This window comes from Cervus canadensis, chromosome 7 (assembly GCF_019320065.1).
Source record: "Cervus canadensis isolate Bull #8, Minnesota chromosome 7, ASM1932006v1, whole genome shotgun sequence".
Lineage (NCBI taxonomy): Eukaryota > Metazoa > Chordata > Mammalia > Artiodactyla > Cervidae > Cervus > Cervus canadensis.
The window spans coordinates 44,066,905-44,087,444 of NC_057392.1; the positions used below are offsets into that span (position 1 = coordinate 44,066,905).

At 35.5% G+C, this 20,540-nt stretch overlaps 1 protein-coding gene across 2 annotated transcripts in view; it reads left to right on the top strand.

The window, feature by feature from the left end:
• SEC22A (SEC22 homolog A, vesicle trafficking protein) overlaps positions 1–20,540 on the top strand; it is a 78,836-nt gene that overhangs the window by 8,734 nt on the left and 49,562 nt on the right. For both annotated transcript variants that reach the window (XM_043473155.1, XM_043473154.1), the window contains 3 exons: positions 4,005–4,205; positions 16,926–17,089; positions 18,234–18,428. In XM_043473155.1, coding sequence (XP_043329090.1) covers positions 4,024–4,205; positions 16,926–17,089; positions 18,234–18,428 — 541 coding nt within the window. In that variant the 5' untranslated portion in view covers positions 4,005–4,023. The remainder of the gene's footprint in view (positions 1–4,004; positions 4,206–16,925; positions 17,090–18,233; positions 18,429–20,540) is intronic.

Below are 20,540 nucleotides of genomic sequence, written 5' to 3' on the forward strand. Positions count from 1 at the left end.
GGAAAAGTTCTTTATATATTTTAATTTAAATTAGAAGGAAAACCTAACACCTCAAAACTGATTTCATAGATGCTATTGCTAAGCATAGGGCAAAAAATAAATCAATTGAAAGACCTGTATTAGGTAAAAAACAGTACAGGTGGGATGCAGATATGGTAATATGACTTCTGAAAATGGTACTTGGATGATGGAAGTTTGGGAAATAACAGACTAAAAGTATGAGTGATCAACCTATTATGAAATTTTTTTTCCCTTAAAAGTGGCATTTATGAAAGCATCTTGCTGGAAAGTAGATATAAAATGTACTTATTTGTTGGGTTTTGTTTATTACTTTTGAGAAATTGCCTTCCTGGAACTTTGGACCCACAGTCATTACCCCACAACATTCTGAAGAAGAGAGGCCAGCGTCTTGTCTTGGGTCTAAAAGGCTGCTAACCACTGCAGTAGGAGTTTGGTATTGTGAAAATTTTTCCTCTAGCAGTTGCTATTGGGCAAAGAATATATAAGCCAGCACTCAGATTTCTTATGAGTTTTCTGATGCTGTGTAAAGGCATATGTTACTTTTTTTTTTTCCTGTTAAAGGTAAGGGAGAATGGATCAGTGTCCTAAAAATCTATCTATAACCCCAATAAAACTACTGCTCTTGAATCTTCCCATGCAAGTGTCTTAACCGCTCCCTTTTCTCAGTTCCCACCAACTTTTCCATGTTTTCTCCAGCCACCACCCTGCCTAGACTTTAAGGGTATCCTAATCCGAGCTTGGCCTTAATGTCAACAGATTCCTTTTTCTACTGCCACAGTCCAGATTAAGATTGGAGTGTGTGTGTGTTTAAGGAATTGTATTAAGAATTCAAGGTAAAAAGAAAAAAGGGGGGGGGTGTATTTATTGAGTTAATAAAGGAAAGATTGCTAATCCAAAGAGTTGGACAGGACTGGACTGAACTGAAGGTGACTAAAGTCTCTACAAATTAGTCAAGCCTTTTATTGTTCACTGGGCAGTCATCCCAATTTCTTTTGTTAGTTCAGTGGTTTGAATGCTAGGTTAAATGACTCTGAAAGGAAGAGGTTTAATTTTTTCTCCTCAGAGAAATCTTATCAGTAGGTCTATTGAAGTAGTTCTCTGAAAACCTTTCAAGAATTTAGAAAGACTGTTGTGTTTTTGGTTATAAGCCTAAAACTGTATATTAGGAATATCTGAAAGGCAAGTTTGTGTAACTGTAGTTTTCCAGTTAGTAAAGCAGTTGGCAATATAGCTTTTGTTATGTTTGCTCTTTCCATCTGAATTTCTTTAATTCTGGGCCAATGCTTCTCAGTGGTAGGAACTATCTATTCCTAATGTCTAACATAGCCCCTGGCATAAATAATAAATGTTTCTTAAATGAATGGAACTTAACTAGGTTGGTATTCTTTTAGGAAGTATGAATCATACATTTCTGTCTTTTAAGTCATATAAAAAGAAAAGAGTAGCTTTGAAGGTTATGTGAAAGTTGGCACTGTATAGTAAAGCTTATTCCTAATATTTCTGTTGAGATCCTAGAAAGATTGAACATAAAGAATGCAGTTTCTTTTAAACAGTACTAAGAATATGGATGTTTGGAAACTGTAAGTCACAATCCTGCCCTCATGTTAAGTCCTAGAGTGGTCTTTGTGTTTCAGTATACTTCTGGAAAGATGAAATTTTCTGTTTAAATCATAAATTGTAAGGGTATAAAGTAAGCCATTTTCCTAATTTCTTACACTTAGGATAAATGTTACAATTGTGGTTTAATAAATGTAATAATTTTAAAAAGAGATTTATAGTATAGACATTATCCCTTGATCCCAGCTTTCTTTTGCTACTGCCTTCAGAAGAAAAAAGGAGCTGATTGAATAGGAAGAAAAAAAATGATTTGGATATGTCATGTTCGAACTTTTGTTTGAAGATTCCATTATGGTAAAGACTAATTTAATTCCTGCTGGGTTTTTTTTTTTCCTTTCAAATAAATGGAGAAGAAAAATATTAAAGGGTAATGACATATTAATACCTAGCTTTTCCTCTTATAACCTCATAAATAGAGGTAAAGGGGGAAGTAAATTTAATGCACTAGCTTTATTATTTGGGTTAAGCTTTGTTATCAGTTATGATCATGATTGGGCACTCAGATTTCGATTTGACACAGCAACAAAAATTAGGGGCCGCTGGTTTCCAAACTTGGTACCAATTGGTTTTCTTTGTCATTGTTTGATATATTACTCAGTTTTTCATTTTTGGAGTGAGATAATATTGAACTAACTAAGCTGATCAGGTAAGGATTAATTTAATCTCTGAGATATATTATCTTGAAAAAAGCCTATGACATTGTTACCAAATTTTTCAGTTTTACTGCTGCTAGTGAAGGAGACATATTTAGTGGCATTATGCTCTATGGCCTGGCAGGAAAGAGTTATCACTTAATTTTAGACTGTTAATATGTTGTAATTCAGTTTTTTTCAAAGTATGGTCCTTAGATAAGCATAGTAATTACTTGGGGAATTTGCTTAAAATGGAAAATGCTCAAGCTCCACCCCATAGTCAATGGATCAGAATTTGTTGAGGGGAGGACCCAGAAATCTGCATTTCTAATAAAAATTCCAGTGGTTTTGATACAGGCTAAAATTTGAGAACCACTGTGTGTGTATTTTATCAAAGTTTGACCGTTTACCTGATTTCTTTCAGACCTGCATAAACCTATGGTCTTTTATTTATTTTTGTAAAGCATGATTAGAATATAATAAAACAGGTCATTATGATTTAGTCCGTTCAGTCACTCAGTCGTGTCCGACTCTGCCACCCCACAGACTGCAGCACGCCAGGCCTCCCTGTCCATCACCAACTCCCAGAGTTTACTCAGACTCATGTCCATTGAGTTGGTGATGCAATCCAACCACCTCATCCTCTGTCGTCCCCTTCTCCTCCTGCCTTCAATCTTCCCAGCATCAGGGTCTTTTCAAATGAGTCAGTTCTTCGTATCAGGTGACCAAAGTATTGGAGTTTCAGCTTCAACATCAGTCCTTCCAATGAACACCCAGGACTGATTTCCCTTAGGATGAACTGGTTGGATCTCCTTGCAGTGCAAGGGACTCTCAAGAGTCTTTTCCAACACCACAGTTCAAAAGCATCAATTCTTCAGTGCTCAGCTTTCTTTATAGTCCACTCTCACATCCATACATTATGATTTGCTTTCTGGCAAAAAGATTGAGAACAGTATTAATTAGTATTCCTTTAGCTTTAAGATTTATTTTAAATAAAACATTTATCTGATTATAAAAATAATATGTGCCCATTGTGGACTATTGTGGAGACTTAGGAAATTGTAAAATAAACTGTCACCCATAATACTGTTTCTTGGAAATAAGCATTCTGATTTTGTCATGTTTCCTTCCAGTATCTGTTTCGCCATTTATCCCTCCCTTCTTCCTTCTCTGTGTCTTTATGGAAAACAGCATATACAGTTTTGATCCTTCCTTTTTATTACCTAACATATAAACATTTTACCATATCATTAAACTGTTCTTAACAAACATAACTTTTAGTTGCATTATATTCCATCGTGGGGTGTACCAATAATTTGTTTAACCATCCCCCTGTTGTTGAATGTTTAGGTTGTTTTCAGCTCTTTTTATGCGAAAAATGTCTGTTTAAAATTTTTTTCTAAATCTGATTATTTTCTTTAGGATAAGGAGATATATGTATATATTTATTTATTGTGGTCAAAGGGCATATGTTTTTTTAAACTCTTGTTGAGCATCACCAAATTGTTTTGAGAGTGCTGTTTATTCCAATATTTATTTCCATGTATACCTACAGAAATGCCAGAAGGAAGCAAGTGGTTTTTTTTTTTTAACAGCTAATTTGTGAAGGAAAGTATGATGTGTCATTGCTTTAATTAGTATGTCTTTGATTATTAGTGAGTTGCACATTTTTGCACTGTTTACCAGCTTTGGATTTAATTTCTTACCTAACCCAAATTGTTAATTTTGTTTCAGGTCTTCTCTGCTGGTGGAAATGTCTATGATTTTATCTGCCTCAGTCATTCGTGTCAGAGATGGACTGCCACTTTCTGCTTCTACTGACTATGAACAAGGCACAGGCATGCAGGAGTGCAGAAAGTATTTTAAAGTGCTCTCAAGAAAACTGGCTCAGCTTCCTGATAGATGTACACTGAAAACTGGACGTTATAATATTAAGTAAGACTTCAGCTTGCTCCCTTAGAATTATTTGCTTAGTGGTTGTCATTTTAATGAAATTTTAGTTGTTGAAATAGAAATCAATATTTGATTAGGAAAACTTTTCAAGTCAAAAATGATGTGATTCTGACCTTACACTAAATAATATTTATTATGTCATTACCCTTTTTGTAGTTTCTCTGTGTTTATGTCTGGCTTTAGAAAATTTTATATTTTTACAGATTGCAAATATTCTGTCATTAGATATTTATTGGTGTTCTAACATATCCAGGAAAACTTTCATGGGAAATATAAAAAAATCATACCTGATAGCTGTACCTCAAAGAACTTACAAGGTTTATATCCTAGTGAGAGGAGATAGTGCTTATCTTTATTATTTATTGACATAATGCCCAATAAATAATGAGCAGTGGAATAGTGACTTTTTGGTGGTCAAGGGCCTCTCTGAGAGGGTGACATTTGAACAGAGATCTAGAAGACATGAAAAATGACAGTCTTATGAATGCCGTGGATGAAGATCAAAGTGTGGTAGATGCATTAACCTGGCCTGGATTAGTGAATGGTGATTTAGGGATAGTTATGGGAAATGTGAGATAATTAGTGTGGGGTCATATCCTATATCTCCCTGAAAGTTCAGGTCAAGGGATATCACTTTGATTATGTAATAAGTTTAGGAAACTGTTATTGCAGGTTTGAGGAAAATGGCTTTATAAAAAACAACGCTGAGACAGTGAAATACAGGGTGAAATGAAAAAAAAACCAAACAAAAAAAAAGAAATATAGGGTGAAATGGAAAGTCTGAGCAGAGGAGAGAAGTCAACTTGTAATTAGGGCCTGAACTAGTAACATAAAAGTGCAAATGAAAAAGAAAATGCCAGCCAGAAAGATACTTCAGAAGAAGAATGGTTAAGCCTGATAAGATAGAATATCAGAGATGAAGAGAAGAAAGGGACGAAGTTGACCTGGAATTGGAATAGGACAGAATGAGATCTTTGGAAAGGGTTGTTTATGTGGTGAGGAAGAAGAGGGAGACAGTGAAGCTCCATTTTGATCATTTTAATTGAGGTTATGATAAGGTGTTCCGTTGAAGTGGTAGAGAGATTTTTGAGTTATTCACATAGAAACTGAAATGTGAGGGTAGACATGCCTACTGAATTTCAGAGAGGCCCAGAAGAGAACCTTAAAGAAGGTCCTTATTTACTTGGATTACCTGGGATAACGAGCATTGTCTTTACTTGGTCTTTCTGAGAGTTTTAGCTAGAAAATGTGGTGGTCATGGTGGTTTAAATATATCTAAGACAGTATCTTAGTCTACTTCTATATTTTAAAGAAAAAGCCTGAAACCTTAAAATATTTCATAGGCTCTTTTAGTGTCCTGGGTTTATCATCCTGAGTTCCAGTTGTTGTATAGTGCCAAGACAGATTGGTTTGAGTATGTATTAATTCTAGCAGATATCCTGGACTCTAAAAAAACCAAAAGCTTGTTTGCAAATGTTTTTTGTTCCTCTGCCTTATTGGCTTAAAAGGAGAGTAGAATGTGGTGAAATTTTAGCGCTCTTCTAGTGCTCAATGCTGTTTAATTGTTGTGAATTCTAGATTTTGTATTATTTATTTGCAAGCAGGATTCCACAAAGGATGTGAGGCAATTAAAAAAATTCAAGAGTACAGTTAAGAGAATCATATGAAAGAAAAAAATATAGACAGACTAATAAACTGAAGTAACATATCCTTTTAGAGATGCAAACTACATAGTCCATTCATTTTTTTAGAGAAAGACTGCAAACATTGTCCTGAACTTCCTTGGGGCCAAAACAAAAGGGGGATATGGGTCATTTATGGGATTCACAGTATCCATTGGATAAAAACATTGTTTCTCATGTTGCTGAAACCTGATGTACATAGAGACAGAATTTGGATAGTATTCTTCCAGCAGCCATACCATGAGCTTTTTATGATTTTTCTTATAATATTCCTTAGTGTAAGCAAATAGCTTGATGCAAAAAGCAATTTATTAGGGAGTTTAGGAGTCAGGTGAATCAGCAGAAGTCTAATCAGCCTGATCTAAGAATATAATTTAGAAATGTCTAAAGGACTAAATAGATTACATGGCCCCCAGAACCACATATAGAAAAATCTCTTTGTGTATTTTTATAGCCAAGTTTTAAGAAAGGTTGGAATAACAGAATTTTTAGTTCTAGTTCCTGACAACCTGGGTTTCATATATCTTCTTGTACTGATTAGAAGTCTTGTTAGTTGATTTCTAGTTCACTGAGGTTTTTATGCTTTATGACAACAAATTTAGCCTGAAATACATAAAATTGGAAATTTATGTGTTACCTGACATATGTAAAATTCTCACATGACACCTCTTTTTCTAAGCACCATGAGTTTGCCAGATAAAACCCAAAGATCTATAGTAGTAGTTGCAGCACAACATGAAACTGGCAACACTCTGTACTTTCTTAGCCATATTTCTAAATACTTCTCTTTCTTTCAAAGCTCCGCCTATAGCCTGTGTCTTTTGAGTCACCTGCCTCATTACTACTGTTTGATTTCTCTAGTAACCTCACTCCCTTCACAGATTGCCTGTAGAACTTGCTGACTGGCCTTTTCACCATTTGTTTTTCTTATTAATATTTTTTAGAATTTCTATATCCACTCTCTAAAACTACGTTGTAACTCACTGAGATAATTGACCTGCCCTGGCTTGTATTATTTTTGATTCCTCACCTCTAAGCATTGTGGTTTTCAGATTTGTACAGAGATTGAAGTGCTCTTTGCAGAATACCCCCGAGAAGCCAAACCAAGTGTCAAATTATGTGCTAAATCAGATGGTACCTCACCTTAGATTCTAGTTGAATAGGTAGAGGAAGTTCAAAGTTTTAAGAAAAAAAATAGGTAAAATTTAAAATTGAGAAAATTCTTTTAATTTTCTCCCCCTATGTATTGGATAAAAGATAAATTTCAACAGATTGTAGTATCTGAATAATGCAGCTCAGCTAATGGTGCACGTTCTGTGGAGCCTGGCTCGGGGTGGCACAGTGCCATGCACGTATCATAGTAGCTGCTGCATGAGGGGCGGTTGTTCGGCATGGCAGCAGTCAGAGTGCAATGGGGTTAAGTCTTCGTTTTCTCTTAATTCTTCAACTTGACTAATTGATTGGGGTGGGGGTGGGGGGTGTATAATCCAGTTTTGTGATTTCTTTTCGAATTGCATAGTGATAGTATAATTCTCTGTATAAAATTTTAAGGAATTCATCTGTTTTATTAATTGAAGGATACTTTCCTTAAATTATAGTGTTTAATAGATAAACTTATATTACTACTTAGGGAACAACAGTGACTCACACAATAATTATTAACCATATGGAAATTAAGTTGTATTTTATGAAATCTTGAAACTTTGAAATTGGTTTTAGGTGTTTAAAAAGTATAGTTGTATATTTTGAAATCTCTTTAAACGTTGAGACACTGATCTCATGAAAAGACAAACCCTTTGGAAGGTCAGTCATACTTTGAGGTGAGTTTAGTGCAAGAAGTGAAATTCTTTAGTTCTTTCATAGCAAATTCATTTGAAGTCTGATATTGGCTGTGAACTTCATAGGTTCTCTCCTTACCTGTGGAGTCACTTTCTTCATATTTGTCCCCAAACTGCTGCTACCAACCAGGAATGCTGTCTTAGACTTATCTATCTTTTTGTTTTTATTTCTGGCATTCCTTTCATACTTTGTTTGTATTTTCTGATTATAGGAGTAACAACTTCATCAATGACCCAGTTATTAATTACCTGCAGTTGCCAGGAACGTTAGTTACAGTAGATCCCCTACATGTGAATGAGTTCCATTCTGAGAGCATGTTTGTAAGTCCAATAAAGTTAGCCTAGGTACCCAGCTAACACAATCAGCTGTATCCCATTGCTTTTATGCTTGCTTCTGGACATCCTCAACTTGAAGTAAAGATACTATACTACTGTACTCTAAAATACACAGAACCCAGCCACTTGTAGAGGATGCATGCGTTACACTGTATGCCAGACATGAACTAACTTACATGATTAGACGTGTAAACACGTTTGCATCTTTGAAAGTTTGCAACTTGAAGGTTTGTATGTAAGGGATTTACTGTGCTTTTCATTAAATTTTGCAGCTGCTCTGTGAATGACTTTTAAATAGAACTTTTCCCCGTTGTCAAGGGCAAAAACACAACTCACACTTGCTTAAGCAAAAAAGGGTATTCTGAAGGATAGGCCAGATTCCTAGTTGGATGGAGCCAGGGACTTAGATGTTACCAGGAATTGTTCTCTCATTTCTCCAGTCTTTTCTTTTGCAGATAGATGTTCTGCACATATTAGAAAACACTGTACGGTAGCTTCAGGCTTACTTCATTACAGCTGGGCAACCCCGCCGCCTCCATGTTTCAAGAAGAGGACCTCAATTGGCCTTGTTGTGTCGTGGCGCATTTCTGGACTAACTTTGTGCTTGGAGGTACTCTTAGTTGGCCTGACCTTGTACATACCCATCTGGTTGGTGGGGAACTTTATCAAAGCCACATGGAATAGGTAGTGGGGCTGGAGGTAGTTCCCCAAAGGAAAGGGGTGAAGGGATGCTGGGCAGATAGCTGTATAGTACTACCACTCCTATTGTACAGATGAGGGGACTGAGACTTAGGGGTGTAAAGAAACTTGTTCAGAGACACAGAGCTAATAAATCTATACCTCACGTACAGTCTTTAGGGGTGCTCAGAGGGTAAAGTGTCTGCCTGCAATGTGGGAGACTTGGGTTTGATACCTGGATCGGGAAGATGCCCTGGAGAAGGAAATGGCAACCCACTCCAGTATTCTTGCCTGGAAAATCCCATGGACGGAGAAGCCTGGTAGGCTACAGTCCATGGGGTCACAAAGAGTTGGACACGACTGAGCGACTTCACTTTCTTTCTTTTTCTTTTCTTTATTCACATTAATCTCTGGTAAAAGAGGGAGTTACCTCCCTTTACCCTTAACCTCTTTCTTGACAAAGTGCCTTCCTAATTCTTTTCATTTTATGGACGGAGAAGTTAACTAGGGAAGAGTATTAAGTGAAACTATCCCCTTCCTTTTTTGGTTGAAAAACAGTGAGGAATAGAGTATATATAAAGTCTAAAATTGATGAGAAAACATCAATTTTAGGTGTTTGGTGGGGGCGGGGGGTGTAGCAGGGGAATGCAAGCCACCCAGTAGTTACCAGGCTACTTGGGGGAAGAAGATAACCTGTGTTTTGTCTCATTACTAGCATCATATTACTTTTCTAATGTTTATTATGGTAAGATCCACAGCTTTTCAGCTCCATGTATGTTAAATAGGCTCTTATGAACTGATCTAGAAATCCAGTTACTCTTACAATGCAGTTTCTGTAGGTGTAGTAAACCTCTGAAATACAGCTAACAGGCAAATAAGAGACTGTCAATGGTTGGTTATCTAAGTTAGGATCTTTATTCCCTGGAACGTGAAGGTGTAAAGGTGTTAGGGTTAGTGGGAACAGGTAAATCAGGAGATAGATTAACTCTGCAGAAAAAGAAAATGAAGGCTGTCAAAGGCAAAGTTTGTATCCAAGGTTCTGATGGTGTAATCATCTTCAGTCACTTAAAATCATCTGATTCTCCTTTTGTTTTTGTTTAGTTGATAAGTCATGTCCACCTCTTCTGTGACCCCATAGACTTGCAAGATGACCCCCTGGGTCAGCAAGATCCAAGAAGGGAATGGCAACCCACTCCAGTATTTTTGCATGGAGAATTCCACTGATAGAGTAGCTTGGCAATTTATAGTCCATAGGATCGCAAAGAGTCAGACACGACTGAGTGTCTAACGCTTTCACTTATTTTCTCCAAGGCATCTTCCTGACCCAGGGATTGAACTGTGTCTCCTGCATTGTCAGGCGGATTCTTTACCACTGAGCCACCAGGAAAGCCCAATTCTTCTTTAGCTTACTGTTATAAGTTGCTATCACCTGATATATTACATATTAATACATATTTTCTTACATAATGAAGTTTAAGTAATGAAAATGGGTCTTTTATTTATGGGATAGTGTATTTATGATTTAGCTCTTCACCATTGGCGGATAATTAAAGGTTGGCTATGTAAGAGAGGAATAAGTGAGAAAATATGAAATTCCTGGTAGAATGTGGAGCATGGCAGATGCTCATTATTACTTAGTTCTCTTTCTGGTTCTTGTCATCGTACTGTCAGTGTACTGTCCCTTTGGTAGTAAAGTCTTGTTTTCACTTTGTTTCTTATCATATATATTTGGTGATAACAAATTCATAAGGTATACTCAATTTCATAACATCAAACCATTTTTGTTTAAAACTTTAAAATCATTATTTTAGGAAATGGAATGCAGTGTGGAAGGTTTTTTTTCTTAGGAGTTTTAAATGTAGATTAGAGATTTCATGTCCAACTGGAGAACTTTTCTTCACCCAGGAAAGCTATTTACTTGGTAAACATGGCTACAAAGGATGAGCAGATTTTCTGTGTGCAATGGTACAACTGCAGAATGAAAACTATCAGTTCAGTTCAGTTTGGTCACTCAGTCGTGTATGACTCTTTGTGACCCCCATGGCCAGCAGCGCTCCAGGCTTCCCTGTCCATCATCAACTCCTGGAGCTTTCTCAGACTCATGTCCATCAAGTTGGTGATGCCATCCAGCCAACTCATCCTCTGTTGTCCCCTTCTCCTCCTACCTTCAATCTTTCCCAGTGTCAGGGTCTTTTCAGATGAGTCAGTTCTTTGTATCAGATAGCCAAATTATTGGAGTTTCAGCCTCAGCATCAGTCCTTCCAATGAATATTCAGAACTGATTTCCTTTAGGATGGACTGGTTGGATCTCCTTGCAGTCCAAGGGACTCTCAAGAGTCTTCTCCAACACCACAGTTCAAAAGCATCAATTCTTCAACACTCAGCTTTCTTTATGGTCCAACTCTTACATCCATACATGACTACTCGAAAAACCATAGTTTTGACTAGACAAACCTTTGTTGGCAAAGTAATGTCTCTGCTTTTTGATATGCTGTCTAGGTTGGTCATAGCTTTTCTTCCAAGGAGCCATTGTCTTTTAATTTCATGGCTGCAGTCACCATCTGCAGTGGTTTTGGACCCAAGAAAATAAAATATGTCACTGTTTTCACTGTTTCCCCATCTATTTGCCATGAAGTAATTGGACCAGGTGCCATGATCATAGTTTTTTAAATGTTGAATTTTAAGCCAGCTCTCCTCTTTTCACTCTCCTCTTCCACTTTCATCAAGAGGCTCTTTAGTTCTTCTTTGCTTTCTGCCATAAGGGTGGTGTCATCTGCATATCTGAGGTTATTGATATTTCTCCTGGCAATCTTGATTCCAGCTTGTGCTTCATCCAGCCTGGTATTTCGCATGATGTACTCTGCATGTAAGTTAAATAAGCAAGGTGACAATATACAGCCTTGATGTACGCCCTTCCCGATTTGGAACCAGTCCGTTGTTCCATGTCCAGTTCTAGCTGTTGCTTCCTGACCTACATGCAGATTTCTCAAGAGGCAGGTCAGGTGGTCTGGTATTCCCATCTCTTTAAGAATTTTCCACAGTTTGTTGTGGTCCACACAGTCAAAGGCTTTAGTGTAGTCAATAAAGCAGAAGTAGATGTTTTTCTCGAATTCTTTTGCTTTTTCTGTGATCCAACAGATGTTGGCAATTTGATCTCTGGTTCCTTTGCCTTTTCTAAATCCACATTTAACATCTAAAAGTTCATGGTTCATGTACTGTTGAAGCCTGGCTTGGAAAATTTTGACCATTACTTTGCTAGCATGTAAGATGAGTGCAATTGTGCAGTAGTTTGAACATTCTTTGGCATTGCCTTTCTTTAGGGTTGGAATGAAAACTGACCTTCTCCAGTCCTGTGGCTGAAAACTATATGTAATACAAATATTATTACTATTTCAATTTATAACTATTTTTATACTTTTTCATTTAGCATGCTAAAAGGTTCAGTTTTGTTTCTTTAATCTTGTTTTGTATATCATTTTAAGTATATTCCCAGTACCTAACTACAGGTGCCTGGTGGGCAGGGATTTGGTCTTTGACATTAAAGCCTGTAGAGTAGAATGCTGGATATGTACTGGGTACTTTATTATTTGCTGTGAGAAAGATCATAGTCTTCACTTAATCATTTTAGTTTGGTACAACAAGCCAAATCCTAATAATGTTGATGTTTAATTGGTGATGTCTAAAACAATTTTTTTGACATTTCATAAATAAAATTAGGTACTAGGAAAAGTTTAATGTCTAAAACCACTTATTCATTTTGTTGGACTTTAGGAATCACTTGAGGTGTGGCCTGCTTGGATACATGTTAAAATTAGCTTTTAAACAAAGTCACTGAAAGTGGTAAAGTCTCCTTATCTGTAGTTTGAACTTCAGCCAGCCTTACCTGTCCCAGACACTCTTGACTCTTGAAATTCCCTAAAGAATTTCTAGTATATGTGCCATGGAGAGGAATCAAAGATGTAATGAGGTTAGATAAATTCCTGGGTCAGATGAAAGGCAGTAGCTATAGAGATCAAATCCCATGGATCCCAAAGTCCAGAAGTGGAAGGAAATAAAAAAGGAAAAGGAAATTAGAGTGAAGTAGGAAGAAAATAGTAGCAATTTAAGAATTGTACTCAAGGTGGAGAAAAGAGGACTTTCTGTTGTTGTGAGGATTAGTAATGACTGTGATAAGAGGAAAGCTGACAAACTTGTTAGACCTTTATAACCACCTGGAGGTACTCAGTGCACAGGTGAGTAATTCTACATGATCTCTGAGACCAGCCCTGTCTTTTGAATAGGGGAATGTTGAAAATTTAGTGACTTGAACTCAAGCCTTCTGGGAACAATGACCTGGAAGAGTATGTGAAGTTCTACTCCCTTCTGTCATTAGTCAGGTGTTTATTGAGCTTCTTGGTGTAGATGCCACTGAGCTGTGCAATTGTCTGTGCATAGTATCTAAACCAGTTAGGTATAAATGAATAAATGAATGATGCCGTCTATGCACTTATTTACAAATTTATTGAGCACTTATTGTGTACTGGACATAGTATTCTACGTATTAAGAATACAGTGGTGAACCGTAAAGAATCATCTCTGCTATCATGGAGCATAAATATTAGTGAGAAAGACATGAAACAAACATACAAATATGTAAGTATAAACTGGGTTAATTACATGAAGATAGATAACAGGTGCTTTATTTACATAAAGTAGGAATGAAATAAGATAAAATATGTAAAATGCTTAGCAAAGGGCCTGGTTCATACCAGGTGATCAGTAAACTGTACCTGTTACTATTACTGTTACTACTACTTCTCTTCTTCCTCCTCATCAAGGCAAAAGAACAACAGCCAAATTGTCTGTAACAAGTGAGCCAAATGAACTTGATGGACAGGCTAAAGCTTGCACAAACTTGCTTGCCTCTAGTGACTTTAGACTATTTCATTGCAGGTTGTCCTCAGTGCGATGGTAGTAGTCTTTCAGTTTGTCCCAGTGATATGAAAAAGTAGAACCTTTGATAATAAAGTAGAACCTTTGATAACAGAGTTGTATGTAATTTTGGAAAACCAGCTTTGCATTTCAAAAAAAAGACAGCATTGTAAGGGTAAATTCACTATGAAAAGTCAGAATACTATAGAATATAGCATTTTTGGAGACTATTTAGCATTTATAATAAAATAAAGACTTGGTAATAAAGACTTGAAAATGTTAATATACCATCTTAAAAACAGGACTTTTTTTATTTCACAAATAATTTGCCAGGTAAATTGAATGCAAGCAAGAGAAACCATTTGAGATAAACACATGTAGGTGTCTATGGTTCACTCTGTTATTAATATGGAAGTACAGTAAAACCCTGTTATAGCACAAAAACTGGAGTGTGGAAGTTTTCATCATATTATTGAAGGATAGTGAAATAATGCCTCAGTAGCTACTTGAAAGTTCCAAGTGTTTAGAAGCCAATCACCAATTGTGTTCTATCGCAATTCAAGTTATTGTGAGATATATCTGAATGCTAATGACATGTTGAAGAATTTTGATAGTGACAGTGAAGATTTTTTTGGACAGGGAAAAGTATTTGGGGAAATCATACTTTGATTTTTCAATTAATAACAGTTGAAAAATTGACAAATTTCTTGACAATTTTGTAGAAAAGTACAGTACATTATGGCTAAACTTTTTTGACTGTGATCCATAAGAAGAGATACATTTTACTCTGTGACTGTTACTTAGCATACAAATAGGATAAACCAAAGTTTTATGAAACAATTTGCATTCCAGCATTTTCTGTAATATTCTATTTCAGTTTTTAAGAAAATGCTGTGTGTAATTCATTAATTTTATGATCTACTGGGGAGGGGTCACAACTTGCAACTTGAAAAACATTGCATCAAATGGCTGTGTGTTAAGTGGAACTTCAGAAAGGAATTTCAGGTTATTTCAGAAGCACAAGAACAGCAGTTTCCCTAGTAGTGTATCCCACACCATTAATAATAGATGATTAACAGGTACCAACTTCACATCATTTGGCTGCATTGGGTGGTCTTTTAAAAAAGATAGATGTATATTTGTTTTCATATGCATAACTCTCACTGGAAGGATGCATATGAAATTAATAGTAACATGAGTTGCTTGAGGGACAGAGAACTGAGTATCTGAGAGCAGTGGTGGGGATAAGACACTTCAAGTATATATTTCCTTTCATTTTTCATTCTTTTAAAATTTGAGTCATGTGAATATTTTAAAAGTTAAATTTAATATCAATGATATTAAATTTATCAATAAATAAATTCTGCTTCTATAATAGAGAAAAAGGGGGAGAGAGGGACTCTGATATGGATCAGGGTTCGGTAGTAAAAATTGCTGTGACAGATTAGCAGTGTCTGGCATGGGATTGGCGGTTACAGCCTGTACACTCTGTTTGCTTCCCTTGATCTAGACCAGAACTGTGTTGACAGTACCATGCAAGAACGTTTAATGACTCATTAAAAACCGTCAATTTGTGTCCCATACTATGCATGTTATAGGGCAATGTATACTTTGTTTTAGAAATTTTTTTTCCTATGGAAGATAGTTAATTTATTAAACATTTTTGTTTTTAAATTTTAACTTATGTAGAAATAATTTCAAACTTTCAGAAAAGTTGTACAAATATGAAAATTACAAATAATACTTGAACCCAGAGTCACATTTTGTTAACATTTTACCCCATTTACTTTATTGTTTTATCTATCTATCTGATTTACTTTTGTCCAAACCATTTGAGAGAAACAAAAATACCATACCCTTTTATTCCTAACTACTTCAAAGTGTATTTTCTAAGGTTAGAGATATTTCTATACTTAATTATAGTACAGTTATCAGGTCTAGTATATTTAATATTGATACCATACTTTTACCTAAACTATTGTACTGGCTGTTTTCTGTTTTTGTCAATTGACCGAGGAATGTCCTCTATGGAATTTTTCCCCTTTTCTAACACAGGATCCAGACTAGTGTTAGATATTGCATTTAGTTGTGTCTCTTTAACCTCCTGTGATCAGAAACATTTCCAAAGCCTGCCTTTCTTTCTTTTTTTTTTTTTTTAAACATTGAGGTTGCTGAAGAATACAGCTCCCTGCCCCACTCCCTTTTAAAGAAAATAGAATGTTGATTATTCTGGTGTTCCTTCATGATTAGATTCAGATTATGCGTTCTCAGCCAGAACTGATAGGTCTTACTGAGGATCACATCTGGAGGCATGGGAAGGCCATCTGTCCCTCTTTAGTGATATTAGAGTACTTGGTTAAGATGGTGTCTAGTTTCTACTGTTTGATAAATACAGTAGAACTCCCCTGCAGCCAATAAGCAATCCATGAGAAGACATTTTAAAGCCATGCACAATTTCCTGCTCCTTACCAAAGTACCTACCTAGATTTAGCATCCACTGTTTATAAATGGATTCAATCTTTACTGTGTAGGCTGCAAAGTGCTAAGTTTTCCAGTTCTACCACTATCTCCACATTTACCAGGTGGTATTCAGCATTCTGCTGTGAATGAGAGTTTTCCTTTCTTCCCTTTTATTTGTTGTTACGAACTCATAAATTCTCTTTTTCCTCCAATGATACGTAATTCATTTTGTGAAGTAGAGGATTTGATTTTGGAGTCAGTGGATAACTTTAGGAGGTCAGTAATCATCTTGAAACTGTCTGCCAGATTCTGTGTTGTTCTGCAAAGAGTGTCTATAACTTTCATCAGAACCTCTAAGAAGTTCTTGGTTCGGTGTTAAATTCCTCTAGGTTGAAGGATTGAAATGTTAAGCTATCTATGACCCTTATCTATTTGCATAGTCTTTCTGCTTTCTATCCCAAATGATAAGTAACTGAGGTGTTCGAATCACAGTATATGTCCCTCTCCGCTTTTTTAAAATGAATCTAATTTGAGTATGGTTGATTTACAATGTTGTGTTAGTTTCTGCTGTACAGAAAAGTGAATATATTCCACTTTTTTGTCTATTGTTTTTAAACCGCAACTGAAACTAGTATTATATTTCAATTACTTTAATTTTTTGCTAAAATATTTAATAAGTGTTAATATCATCAATGCCTCTGTAGCAGCAGTGTATGGTGTATAGAGCCAGTCTTGTGAAGTAATGAATTACCTTGATTTAATTTGAAATTTTAAATCCAATGTTTTTTACACTGTAGTTTTATTAGCTCTATGGGAGTGAGCTACATGATGTTGTGCACTGAAAATTACCCAAATGTTCTGGCCTTCTCTTTCCTGGATGAGCTTCAGAAGGAGTTCATTACTACTTATAACATGATGAAGACAAATACTGCTGTCAGACCGTACTGTTTCATTGAATTTGGTAAGGGCCTGAATTTTTTTTTTCCCCTTTTCATTATCCTGTCTCTATTCAGTCATAAATGATTTTTCATCTAATACTAAGGGACAGAGAGAAAACTCAGAAAATTCTACTAACTTGCTTTTGACAGAATAGTTTGACAGTCTATAAATTATGGCAACTTCTTCACTTGGATGCCTATTAGAAAAGGTTCTGTTTGAACTCTGTAGAGGATCGTGATTATTGGCTCAAAGAATTAATCCCAGAGGATAATTTCTCAGTGAGAAATTTATAAGCTAGAGATCCAGAGCTTTGTGTTTATGTGATAGTATTTTTAGGCTGCTTAATGTAGAACAAAAGTTGGCAAACATTTATTGGAAAGGACCAGATAGTACAATTTTAGGCTTTAAGGATTATTTTCTCACTGTCTCAGCCCTTGCCATTATAGCTTGAAAACAGCCATAGGCAATGCAGAAATGAATGAGTATATTTATATTCTAGCAACATTTTATTCACAAATAGAACCAACAGGCTAGATTTGGCCTGTGGACATTAGTTTGCTTGACTCCTGATGCAGAAGGGGGAAAAGGGTAAATTCAGGGTGCAAATAGTGGAAATAAAATTAGGAGAAATTTAGGAAATGTCTTTTATTCATTTCATTAAATTTGTTCTTTAAAGCATATGTTCTAATGGTATAAGCAATAAATAAGAAAACATTTATATGAACATGCAATTTACAGTATATATTTTAATGTAATTACAACTGGTAATACTTACAGATAGTATTTTATGAGATCTGAATCCCTGTACAAATTAAGGCTTTGGTTCAAATTTAAAGGGAGCTGTTTTCAGTTTTTTTTTTTTAAGAAGTTCAGAGTAATTCCTTGAAGTGGATATAATTGTAGACATATTCTCACAATCATGTAATATTAAATCCTTAGTTTCTTTATAATTACTAGTTTCTAGAGTATAATTTCTAGTGAAAAAAACTGATGATGCCATGATATATTAACCATTAAACACAAATAATATTAGGGCATTCCATGACAGGTTGAACATTTAGGATAACAAACTGTTTATCACCAAATTTACTGTCTGTAAACATCACACTTTCAAATGATTTAATTAACAAATGACTGCAAGGAAATTTATTTTTTATTTTACATAGATAACTTCATTCAGAGGACCAAGCAGCGATATAATAATCCCAGGTCTCTTTCAACAAAGATAAATCTGTCTGACATGCAGATGGAAATCAAACTGAGGCCCCCTTATCAAATTTCCATGGGTGAGCTGGGGTCAGCCAATGGAGTCACATCTGCATTTTCTGTTGACTATAAAGGTGCTGGTAAGATTTCTTCTGGTGAGTTCTGGATCTCAATTACTTCATTAAAAAAGTGTTTTCTAAGAACTGAGGGACTCTTAAAAAAATGAATTAATTTATTCTAAAATTTTAAAGCAAGTACATGAGAGAATGTAGACGCTCAAAGTAATTAATCATTTCTCCCAATGTTTTATATAGTTATCTCTCAGATATGTGATTGATCAGAAAAATACTTTTAAACAGCAATCTCAAAGGAACTCTTCGCTAGAAAAACATTTAAGAAGGTTTCTTTGTACACATTTTTCTTGAAAAGAATAATAGTTTATTTGCAATGTATACCTATAGGCATGTAAAGTGCTTTGCATTGTGTAAAAATGACATTTGAGGTCAGGGTTCTTGACTGTCATGGAAAATATGATCATCTACTCAGAGGTCCCTGTCAAACAAGGAGTGCCATTCTCAACAGTTGTGACATGTTGAAAAGTTCTGCTTAAAAGTAAAACTCTTGTTATTTTATAAGGTAGTATATGCCACTGTTGAATTGCTTATTTTAAAAATTCTTTCTTGTATTTTTGAGCTAAAATCTGTTCCCTCTAATGCCTACATTTGTCTAAGTTCTGTGATCTCTCCCTCCCTGGCTTCAGCTGTACCAAAACAGTGAAATCAGCAGCTTTGTGTCCTTTTTATCCTGTTAGTCTGATTGACTTCATGTAAAATATCCCCAATTTCCTTACCCTTTTTGTCTATTGTATTTTGAAACCCTCCTCATCCTGGAAGCTTCCTCTTTATATGCTTATGTTTGTTAGTATTCTTCAGATGTGGCATTCAAGGCCGAACACAACATTTCATGTTTGGTTTGATTAATACAAATTATGGGAGAGAGAGGAAGCAGATTTTACTAAAATAATCCAGCTAGTCAGAAAACAAGTAAACAAATAGTATTAACAATCCCTGGGGGAGAGGAGGTGGATCAGTACCCAGAGTTGTTAAAATATAGTTTCTAAAATTCCTAGTTTCCAATAAAAACAATTACAAGACATTCAAAAGAAAAGGAAAGTATAATTCATTCACTGAGGACGGGGTATGGTAGGGAAGGCAGGCAATAGAAACTGCCTGTGAGAATGATCTGATGTCAGATTTAACAGACAAAGACTTCAAAGTAGCCATTATAATTTTTTTTCAAAAAACCAAAGGAAGCCATGATTAAAGAATATGATAGTGATGTCACATCAAATAGATAGTATTAATAAAAGAAATTTTAAAGTAAAGGAACCAAATGGAAATTCTGGAATTGACAAATACAGCTGAAATAAAAAACTTGCTAGTTGGGCTCAACAGTAGATTTGAACAGGCAGAAAAAAGATCAATAGAGATTATGTAATCCAAAGAACAGAGAGAAAAGTGAAGAAAAATGAACAGAACTTCGAAAAATGTGGGTCCCTATTAAGCACACTAACATATGCATGATGGGAGAACCAGAAGGAAAGGAGGGGGGAGAGCAGAAGAAGCATTGAAGAAATAAGAGCTGAAAAGTTTCTACTTATTCAAATATGTCAATCTACTTCTCCAGGAAGCTCAAGGAATTTCAAATAGGATACATGCAAGAGATTCACAAATAGATGAATCATTAAAAATGCTGAAAGACAAAGAAAACTCTTTAAAACAGCAAGAGAAAAACAACTTGTCATTTGCAAGGTTAACCACAACAAAATTAACAACTGCCTTCTCAACACAGACAGTGGGGACAAGAAGGTAATGGGATAATATGCTCAAAAAACTCAAAGGGAAAAAAAAACTCAACCAAGAATCCTACATATAGCAAGGCTGTTTTTCAAAAATGAAGGTGAAATAAAGATATTTGCAGATAAGCAGAAGATGAGAGAATTTGTTGCTGGTGGACTCACCTTAAAGAAATACTAATGGAAATTCTTCATATTTGAAAGCAAGACCCAGACAATAATTTGAATCCATACTGAAAGAAAAAAAAGCAAAGAGCAATTGTAAAGGTAATTAGGCAATAAAATGTATTTTCTTCTTTTCTAAGTCAGTTAAAAGCAATAGTATAAAGCTATATATACATAGTCTCAGTAGATGTGGAAAAAGCTTTTGACAAAGTTCAACAACCATTTGTGATGAAAGCTCTCCAGAAAG